The 11309-nt window shown below is 45.6% G+C and overlaps 1 protein-coding gene across 1 annotated transcript; it reads left to right on the top strand.

Moving 5' to 3' along the window:
* Nucleotides 1-3150: 3150 nt before the first annotated feature.
* T265_09561 (hypothetical protein) lies at nt 3151-9818 on the top strand (the record flags this gene model as incomplete). Its single annotated transcript, XM_009175669.1, has 3 exons — nt 3151-3299; nt 9538-9658; nt 9704-9818. The coding sequence occupies 3 exons, from the start codon at nt 3196-3198 to the stop codon at nt 9761-9763; spliced, it is 285 nt and encodes a 94-aa protein (XP_009173933.1).
* Nucleotides 9819-11309: the final 1491 nt, after the last annotated feature.

Below are 11309 nucleotides of genomic sequence, written 5' to 3'. Positions count from 1 at the left end.
ACTTCGCTAATGCGCACTGTTTACGTCACCGTCCCCTTTCCAGAAAATTCCCATTAATCGCAACCCCCATCAGTCATGCACTTATTCTGACTGTAACACTAAGATAATGTCTGACGGTATGCTACCCACTAGTTGGGAATAAACATTATTATTATTATTATTAGTATGAAGCAAGTCAACCACTCTTACCAAACAAGGTTACTTTGGCATGCCGAAACCTTTTGATCCCAAAGACGAGTCGCTTCAGATCATGAGGACCAGCAAGTAGAGTGAAGTCTGCTTCCAGAACATTTCCGGTCCTAAGCGATGCGCTTCATGCATTCTGAATCACCCGACGTATAATATCTACCTACCTTCCAGTTGGCCCTACAAGTAACTTCCGCTACTTCATCCGTCTACCCACCCAAACATTGAGGCAGTAAACTCGTGAACACCATAATAAGGAAGTAAAATTATATCTTCATCCAGCAAGCTAAAGTAAAACTTTAGTGTAAGGGACCTAGAGAACCTATGTGTTTAGCTGGTTTTTGAAGCGACTCGCTATTCGATGCGAAGTTGTCATTGCTTATCCAAAATCCCCGGAATTGAAGAGAGATTTGTTTTGCTTAGCCTCAAAACAAATACAGAGTGTCAAATATAGGCTGAATTTTGTAAAGGAAAGTAAAATTGTTGGCAGCCATTGCGCTTATAGACAAAAGCACCAAAATTATCAGCTGTCGATCGGGTTGTTTTGCATCAGTTTGTCGAGATTTAGCGCCTCGTTCACTGGCTGCGAACACAAGATATAGAGACCGCGGAACAGCCCAAAGCCACAAACATTGTCAGGTTATTTCTCACTTCACCGGCGTTCAAAATCTGTGACGGGATACCAGGGCTAGTAAACCTCAACTAAACGATAGACTCAGGGCAGAGAAATCAGCTTTGATGGGCTTTGATCTGTCCACTAGTTGCCAAACGGTCCGCAAAAATGCCCTGCAATACTGTTAACTTTGACCTAAACACAGAATCCCGGAGGCGAAGACCCGAAAAATGTGCGCGAGTCCAAATTATGGTCTTCACATAGGAGAAAGTTGAAAGTCGTGATTTTATATTGTCATCCTAGTATTACTGCTTTAGATGTTGCCTTCATCTGAAGCATTCAACGCGTCAAAACGTGCAAGTCCTTGTGAGGTCACCCGCCCGAATATCGCTGTAAACTTGATCCGACAGTCGAGCTATGCCCTTCTTTCGACAAAGTTAAATGCAGTATATAATCTAGTTAGGTGATAGGTTCATGAATTCGCACTTTCACTTGTGGCTGGCCCGCAGATTGCCTGCACTGCTGTGAGGCATCAAGCACTTTACATATGTCTCGGGGACCGCTACATAGTAGGCGTCAGAGACAGGACGTAACGCAATAGGAATCGGCAGATGAGCCCGAGGACCTGTGAGCGTAGCGCTGTGCGAACACCACCAGGTATTCGCTTTATAGAGTGAGGCAATGAGCTCATTAATAACCACCCAACTCTCAGTGATTGTAAGATCCTGTGCTAAGGCCGTGATCTCAAAGCAAGGAATAGGTTACTTAGCCTAAACGCACGATCTAGGTGTCCTATCTAACAGGTAACGTGTAGTCTAATTCGCCAACGGACGGTCAGTAATAATTGCGGCGAAACCGAATTCTACGAACTTCACCTGCGTTTGTTCAGTAGTCGCAATTGGGCAGTGAACAATATATTGAATTGGACTTGGGCAGACAGTACAGATAGGTAGACCGTGGTTCTATAGGAAATTAACAGTAAATCGTGAGGAGAGTTAAAGAAAGGCTTACGGCTAGATTGAACCTTGGGCAGTTAGCAACACCGGATGGCACAAGGAGGGCAGCGTGCTATCGGACAAATTAAGCGGGAAAATTGTTCAGTTCAAAGTGGGACAAAATTTCAACAACAAGTCCATGGATAAGTGTAAACCAGTCGTCTATAGAAATGGTCGAGGTAGAGTCGGCTTTGTACAAAATAGAACGGTCCAGTCTTGAAACTTGAGCAGTCACGGAAGGGTGATGAACTAGCCTGAGGAATAGGGAAACAAATAATTACGTCACGTAATTAACAGTGATCTTCTTACAAAAGTTGCATCTCGCGCCGCATGGTAGGCGCGCACAAAAGCGTTACAAAATGCAGCTGCTAATGAAAAACTGTAGACCCAAACTATCTGGCACCCCTCAGGGCTTGCGCAGTCTGTTTTGCATCACCGTTTGGAACGAGAAACTGTGCTGCCAGTAAACATGTATCCAAGGCAATTTTAAGCAGCTCACCTGAAGAACTTGACCAATGTGAATCGGTCACATACAAATTACACCAGAGTTAGCATCTTTTGCCGATTTAATGGCATGCCATGAATGCAGTTTATATGCTGAAAGCTTTAAGTTCATCATAAAACTTACGGGTTATCGGATGTTAATGGGTGTCCCTATCACGATGACTGCTCGGAGTAGCACTTCTCCAGGTGCAAGAGCAAGGTTTTCACATCCGTTTTCCCGGACAGATAGTGGCGGGAAAATCTGAATGCAGGGAAGATACACCCGTATACGGCGTCAGTATTCGCACAATGGAACATAATTTTTGAGCCATGGTGTGTCCTTAACGGACTAAAGCGATCGGGTGCCTGAGTTCAAATACCAATCCAAGGTTTTGGGCCCCATTCAGGCATCTCGAAGTCCCAGCGATGCTGGGAAATTACTCCACCAGTCATTTCTGCCAGAGGCATGATTGTTCCGGTGAACAATGAAATTTGGTGAACCGCGAAAATGTGAACGTAGACCAAAATTGTTTTTGTTTTCAGCACATACACAACAAGGTGCAACGTTTTGGCGCAAAAGGTTTTATTCCACTCCCAAAGGTTTTTCAGCTGTTAGCATTGTGCGACTAATTACAACTGCGTCAAAAATTGCATTACAGGGTAAGCGCGCAGTAAATTTTCAAAAACTCCGACTGCATGCGATCGGAAATCACGAACTTCTTACCGGTACTATCAAGCAGAGTTTTCTTCGGTCCAGCAAGGATCACCGAAAACCTACTGCTCTAGTTGCGAGCGAAACTTGCGAAAACCGTAGTATGATTGTTGTCCGGTTGGCTGGGAATGCAGACCAATGAACGTCCAATCTGTGCCCACGAGCGACCTCCAGACTCCGGTTTGTGTTGATAGCCGCCCACTTAAATGCGGTCGCGCCTCACACTGATAACTCGTCTTCTCGAAAACAGATGTTGTCGTTTTGCCGCCCCACGCGCCGCCAAACATGAGTTTTACGGCTCTGAAGCCAGGTACGTCCTCTAAACTGTTATCAGCGGCACTGTCAGGATTCGTCATTACTGAAATCATCCCACCGTATTGCAGACAAAAGTGAATCGCATCATAGGACCCAGCTAATGGAAATTTTCTAGGTCTTCGAACGAGTTTTATTGCGCCGCACGTTTTAGGTTAATAAATTCTGAGGCGGTGACGATGGTCTTCGAGCCGACATAGTCGCTATTGTGTAAGTTCAAACGTCATTCCACCGCCTCTTGTCATTTTCTGTCGTCTGGCGGACTCATTAGCCGGGGGTAGTCCCGGACAAAAACATTGCGGTGGGGTTAGAGTATGCTACCTGTCATAGGGTTTCGCAATTTCTTCAGAGTTGAGGGTTCCATGACCTTTGCTGACACTTCAGTATTTACCGTTTCGTGACTGAATGGACTTAACCAAACCTCACCTACATATGAACTAAGTCACTCCTCACTCCCACCTTTTTGGTGGGTTTCTTATATTGAAGACGTTCTAAGACCACTTCAGTGAAGGTCCTGCAAATTTATATGATTGGGTAACATGGGAAAAGTAGGGAATATTGCCTACGTAATCCATCGGATGGAACGATATAGAACCGTTCGTTCTCAGTGAATAAAAGTTACGAAAAGCAGTACGGTGCCTTTGTTGATTGGTCAACCTCGCTGCATCCAAAACAGTTTGGTTTTCTTATGAATGTGTGGAAGCCGCAGAAAAAAATGTCATCAGAAAGCGGCAGACACGCTGATGAAAAATACCTCCGACCATCAAGAGGATTATCCTGGAATGGTTCAGCTGCGACACACAGGACCTATCTGCCATGCCATGAGAATTGAGCCCGAGGGCTGAGAAATGTTCAGGTTACCAAAACCTAGACTGCAGCAGTTGGAGCCACGGAGCTTATGGTCAGTAAATATGCGCATCAACCACTGAGCCAAGTACCTCGGTAGAGGGAGTGTAATAATTGACACGAGTGGTTGGCAGTTTTCCAAAGCTGATAAACCACTAGGAGATCTCCAGTCGCCAATAATTCATGAAGGACACTTCGGGAATTAGGTCTAGTTTTGTGATATGCGCTACCTGGGCACCGGCGAAACTAATTGCCTAATCTTCGTGGCTGTTCCAATGAGTTTTTTTTTATCGATTTAGCCATAGGTTCCAGAAGGGAGTGAAGCGTCAGTGTTAACACTGATGTTACTATTTCTTTCTCTGCTGATGACGATAAGGTTCCCGACTTCGGTTACTGGCAACTGTAACGCCGGGTATAAGTTATGAAGCAGTCAAGGACATGCGCCAAGACTCCGAAATTCCCTTTCTTCAGTTGGCCTGTGAATAAGTTCGTCCTTGAGCGTATAAGCGACGCTAAGAGAGCATAGTACTTCAGCACTGTAGGTCATTCGATTTTCAGCCGATGTAGACAGTCCAGGTCCATCCGTAAAGTGTTGCCGTCTATTGTTCATGTTCCATTCGATCGGCAGACTTTGACGTTGTCGACGAACCTAGTGGTGTTTGGTCGTAACTTCGTCGGTCACTAGTTGATGGAGATGGCTCAAGTGGTTAGAGCACGAATTCACTGGCTGGAAGATCCGTAGTTCGAACCCGATCTCTGCCTCTCGACTTCACCTGTCCAGGCTTGGGCAACCTGGAAGTATCTAAGCCCTCGTGCTTCCTTCGGGTGGCATGGCAGCCAGGCACCGGGTTATGGAAACTGAAGAGGGTCGATATCCTATAACCAAATCTGGATGACAACAGATAACTGAATTCGGATGTGAAAAGACACCATCTACTAGGACGACCAGGTTTCAATTCTGCAATTAGTCTTGTTTCCAATTTGAAATACACATCCCATCGTTTTGCAGTATCCCTTGTTCACTTCCGTCAGATGCCTCAAAGATGTCCAACTGGATAAAACTTATTTCAGCATCGTCGACGATCATCGTCCACGAGACCCTGACGGCTAGCTTTGGTTGCTCACGGGTGTCCGCGGTGAAAGTCATGTGGCAATAGTAACAGAATGCAATCCCTGCCGCATTGCCTCGTGAATTCACCATATGTTATGGATTCCATTGCCTTCGACAGGACAGAAAGAAGATTCAATGGCCGTTAATTCGAGCGGTTGGAGCAACTTTCTCCTTTAAACGCCGGTGGGATTAGTACCGGGTTCTACATAATTGACATGTTATCGCGATCGAAACGTAATCATATTCATCGAGTCAGTGGTCTTAATGGTTCAGTCGATGGTTTCGCCAAGGTCTTCAGGTAAAGGTTGTATGCCCTTTCAGGTATGTGGGTCCTCAGCTTCATCTTCCCATTTTCTGGCATAAAAAGGAGAAATTAACTGCAATGATCGCTTAGCTTCAACATGCCTTCGATGCATAACTGCCATGCCACCCAAAGAAAGCATGAGGGCTAAGATACTGCCAGGTTGCTCAAGCCTAGACAAGAGCGGTCGAGAAGCCGGTGTTTGATTCTAAGGATGGACTTCCCGGTTAGTAAGTTCGCGCCATGAGCCATCTTTAGCTCAAAGACGACAGCACTGGACTCGAGCTCATCAGCGACGCGTAATTCGGGCCTTGCCTGTGTTTGGACTCTGGATATGTGACGTGGGGTGGGCACGATATTGGTGTCATTTAAGGAACTTCGTGTTTCTACTTTCTTTTAACATTGGCTTGTTTATATAATATGTTGGGATTCTGGAATGTCTGTCGGTTAGGACTTTTATTTCACATACGTTTTCATACGCTTCCCTTGTAGGCCCACCTACGGCAGTGAAGCATCAGTGTTGAACACTGATGTCATGCTGTCGATGATGTGATGATGATAGGCCCACCCTTTAGAAGTGACAGATGAGATCAGTGCACGGATCTGCAAGGCTTGGGTCGCGTTTGCTAATTTGAGGCATATAGCGTCAGACTGGTATATTCATGAGTCTCGAGGAAAATGTGCATCTGACTACATTACTGGATATTTTGTATGTTTGTAAGGCCTGACCTGTTCTAGCATCCGAGCTGAGATGTTTCCACGTCTTCAACAACCGTTGTCTTAGGACCATAGCCCATGTAGGTTGGTGTCGGAGAATCTGCAACGAGGCCACCAGAAAGCGAGTTTTCAGTTGCGCATTGGCGATTTCCATTGAGGAATGTGTCCAGCACCAGAAACTGCGTTCGTTAGGCTATGTATTGTGTATGCCGAACCATCGTTTGCCGAAGGGTGTGCAAACCAGTTTCGGAGTAACGCAAGCAGAAGTGCCCAATCATTGACCTGAGAGACTGTGACAGATGGAGTATCGATCTTGATTGAACACGGGAACAAGACTGAATGGTGTAGAATGAATCGCGCTTTAATTGTCTAGGAATAAATGTACGTAAGCTGAAAGTGAAGGCGAAAGCATGGTCCATATGAAACGACAATGCAAACACAAAGGATAGCCATGACATTCACGCGGACTGTTGGATTGTATGTAGAGAAGGGTAACTCAGACTCAGGGACTGAATGAATGATTGTAAAAATCCACTAAGGGGTAATGATAAGTGTGGTCAGGCTTCTTGATTCCTTAAAATTCGGGGCCGTGTATGCTGCTGGAGCCTGGATAAATCAGAGGTGTCAGGGTCATATGTGTTTGGAGATGCAGATGCATCGCCGGGCATGGGGGTGAGACCGAAGTACCATCGGTATTATCTTCAACGTTATTGAGCGGAGACGCGTGCATGTCAGACAGAGGAGGTGCATGAACGTCATCGCCTTCACTAGATGAGGTGATTGTGAACTCGTTGACATGTGTACGATCACCACAAGAAGCGAAATGGTGGACGGTTACAATCCCTTTCCTTCCACCGGAAAAACGGACATGGACGTAATGTGAATCGAAGTTAATGAGTCCAACTCCATACTTTGAAACACCACGGATCTGCTTCAGATCAACAAGCCTTGGAGTAGTTAGCCAAGTTGGTATAGATAAACCTCAGGATGACCGATGCGCAAACCGAAACGTTCGTCAATGTGGAGTGGTATCTGTGGAGACACAGAGTGGAGGGCATCTGGTAAAACCGACTACCAGATATAAAGGCCTTTCTTCTTGAGTCTGAGCTGGATTGCGTTCCGCAATGTCCCGATGAGGCGTTCGACTTGCACGTTCCCCTGGGGATTGTAAGCAGTCGTTCGGCTGGCGCAAACCCCTGTGTGACGTAGGAATCTGGACAGTTCGTCAGATATGATTGAGGAGTCACGATCCGAATGTACATATGCAGGTATACGAAACAAAGAATAATTCACATAGACATTTAATAACGGTAGATACACAGGTATTTGTGCAGGGGAAGACAAATGGAAAACAGAAAAACTCTTCAACGATAGTAAGGAGATATCGGTTTCGAGTAGCAGAAAGCAGAGGCCCTTTAAACCCGACGCTAACGCTTTCGAATGGTTGAGTCGCTTTGAGGATTGTAGCGGGGGTGGTTTGTAAAAGTGCGGTTTGATGGCGGCATAAATCGCACATTTTGTGGTGATGCCTTTGAAATTTTGAAGGGAAAAATCAAGTTTTTGGAAAGAACAAAGTGGTGCATACGAGTAGTTCCGGGATGGCACAAGGTGCACGAGTTACGCGATAAGGTACAAACCACCATATTCTTTTCTAGGTCTCTAGCTGACATCGTAGCTAAAAGCGGAGAGTTCGATTTTTCATCGCTGGGTTTTATAGTCTTTTATCTTACTATTCTGAGACACACCGTACATAGAGAAAACCGACCGCTTATCGGTGATAAGCTTGAAGTGCTTCTCGGAGAGAAAATGCTTCTATTTGCCGATGGATTCAACGATGGCGTATGCTTCTTTCTCAATAACAGTGATTTTCGCTCGGTGTCAGTGCTCTAGAAAAGAAGGTCACCGACCGGCCGTTCTGAGTCAGAAATGCAGTGATGGCTATGTGTGAGGCGTCCGTCTCAACAACGAAGGCTGCGTTGTAGTCGACTGTCACAACAGTTGCGTTTTCCTATTCCTTCGAATTTACGAAGGACTGTTGTGCACGCTCCGGGAAGGGGAAAGTCTTGTTTCTGATAAGCACACTGATTTTTTCAGAGAAGTATGGTATCCACTGTGAATAATAAGCAAACACGCCAGCAACTCGTTGCTTGGATTTAGCGTTATGCGGATGAGGAAGTTAACGAATAGGACTCATTCATCCAGGATCTGGTTTGGTAAGCTCTTCAAAGACTTCATAGCTGAGAAGGCGTATTTGTTGTCGACCCTTCGCAAGAATCCTGAGGTACTCACAACTCCAAGTGTCCAATCAGACAATTTGGAAATGAGCTGACAGCACGAGTGCCGCGAGAGGTTATTTCCGGCCTCTCGATTAAAACGGCGAATGATATTTGTACTCGTTTCGATCCGTAACCGGGTGAAGGCGATATATGTGACTCGTCCTGTGTAGATAATGAATCGCTCCTCGCTTCTTAAAAGGGACAAATACGACCCTGAGATTACACGTTCGTTTGATATTTCAAACGATAAAAATGAGCGGATTGCCATTCATCACGGTACTACGAGCTTGTGGAAGGCAAGCATTGCTTTTGGCTCATTGATCCTCAGAATGCGTCTCCATTTTTTAGGTAATCCGGTTTATTATGCGTGTCCGCTCACTGCCTTCGACCTGTTCGCGCGTACGCTTGTTTGTGCCTTCCACTCTGTAAATCCGGTCATGCTACTGCAATATTCTTAGTTTAACTCCGACTCTGGTATCCGAGTCTTTGCACCTACACCACTCGTCATGAACCGTTTATCTTGTCATCATACCTTTAGATATAATTCATCTGTTTCCCACACAACTTGCTCTCCCCTGCTTTAAGCCATATTGTCCCATTGCAGACACACGCGACTTTACTACGCTTGGAAGTGGTTTGCTTAGGAAGTAGAACCTCCTGCGGTAGAATCAGGTAAAACCTCAACACTAAGTCTCTGTACAACTTTGGTCCCGTAGAGCAGCTCTTTTAAGCTCCTCGTAACATCACTTGTTAAAATACACTAACCATAACTCAATGACCAGGAGGTAAGCGGTGAAGTGTAGGAAGTTTGGTCTGAGCTTGATCTGCCTAAGTCGGCATGTACTACATGTCAACTAGAGCACACATCTTAGTCCGTTTCTATGTGGATTCCAATAATTTGACAACTTTACCTTTTCGAATCACTTTTAAAATGTCTACTTTGGTTTCAATTCTTCTCATACGCGCTATTGTATGAAAATTGTAGGTACTTCTATCGCGGTGAGGGGAAGCCTGAGCCTCTTACGGAAAAGTGTGCTCACGCAGCGATGTTACTGTCTTGGACGTGGTTGTTTTATCAGTTTATCAATAACGGCTACACAATGTTGGTAAGCGTTCATTCCTCACATAACTCTTTTCTTCTTCTTCAATAGGGCGAAGATGTGTTCCCAGATTCGTCCACGTTCACCGATTCAGAATTGGGCATTGAGTAACTTTCCTAACTACCTTATGCTCCCCTTCTCCATACCTAGATCCGCCTTGAATACTTAGTTCTTCCTGTGTTATCCTCTTCTTTCTGCCTGGGCCTGTTGTTTATGGGGTTTACAACATAGAAATCATCATGCTAAAGGCAACCAACTTTATCAGCTGCTGTGGCTTTGTCATACACTACGCATGTTGAAACATCGCTTAGTGAGACGAATGTTGTTCTCCATGCCTCCTTCGTAATGGTGCGAACTGCGAGTTGGGCAACTCATGGCTTGGCAGAACAGTGTGGAAGAGATTATGAATACCTTAAGTGTTATTGGTGCGGCCTTTTCTCCAGGATGGGTCTCTGTGACACCACCCGTGCGCTTCACTGGAGTTATGGCGGCTAATCGGTATCAGTGGCGTTTGTGCTGCCAGTTTTTTCTAGATTGTCTGATTGAGCGCTTGGAGCTGTAAGCTCCTCACGGTGCTTGCTTCCAGAAATAGCACGGAAAAACGGTCTACACGTTGGTGACTCAATCCAGTCGGTGAGCTCGATGACCGCTAAGCGAAATCTCTAGAAGAGTGTATTCTGTTCTCATGTTATGCGGCACAAAGCATCTGGCCGGTTGTGTTAACGCTGGAAGTAATTGTCACGTAGTGGTTCTGGTGCTCCAGTTCCAGAGCAAAACAGCCTATCCTGTCTCCACGTCACTCTGCACAGTCCTGTCCACGCTCCGTCACTATGGCCGGACCGTGTTCCTATATAATTACAGTTCGGCTGTACAACGTATCTCATGCCACGTCGGCGTCTGCACGCTGCTACCGCTGATCCACCGGTGTTCATTGACATGGTAATGGTGGCACTCTTCCATGGGGTTAAAACCCCTGCTCGATAGCACATATCCACTGCTTGTAAGCTGGAACTCAAATATCGTGTTGACTGAGTTGAACAACCGTTCCAAGACGGGAAGAGTACCTAGACGTGGGTAGTGTGGGAGCATTCTGCATGCCCGCCAGCCACCCAAAAGAAAACCGTGCGTTCGCCAGACTAACATTTGCAGGTAATCTTGCTTCAAACAATATTCGAGTGTTTCAAAGGAGTACCAGCTCATAGATGAATGGTAATTTGAGAATGAATAGGGAAAAAAATAATGAGCACATATATGCTATCCAAGTTATGTTAAATTGCAGTTGTCTAATGAGCAGGTGCGATTCGCTTGGTATTGTAAGAAGGTTTCAGTGTAATGGAAGTTCCCTCCCATGAAGAATAGCGAGAAGACTGATCAGAGGTGCATACAGTAGGGATTTATCAGCAGCAGCAGCAGCAGCGAAGCACAGTGTTCAACATCGGCATCTTGCTGCGATACGACTATAATCTAATTGAAAGCATTGTGAAGAGGAATAAAAGTGGACGGAATTTAGTGCTAGCCTACACAGTCTTTTCGAGGTGCCTACACCTCCAGACACTCGGTAAACTGACAGCAACACCATTGGGATCTTGCAGCGCCTGGAGCAACAAACAAGAGGGAAGGATCACGGGCCTATCCTAAGTGGTGTGGCAGAGCAACA

The sequence above is a fragment of the Opisthorchis viverrini genome (genome assembly GCF_000715545.1).
Source record: "Opisthorchis viverrini unplaced genomic scaffold opera_v5_290, whole genome shotgun sequence".
NCBI lineage: Eukaryota > Metazoa > Platyhelminthes > Trematoda > Opisthorchiida > Opisthorchiidae > Opisthorchis > Opisthorchis viverrini.
The sequence above is the reverse complement of the archived record's forward strand: the minus strand, read 5'-3'. Positions and strand labels throughout refer to the sequence as shown.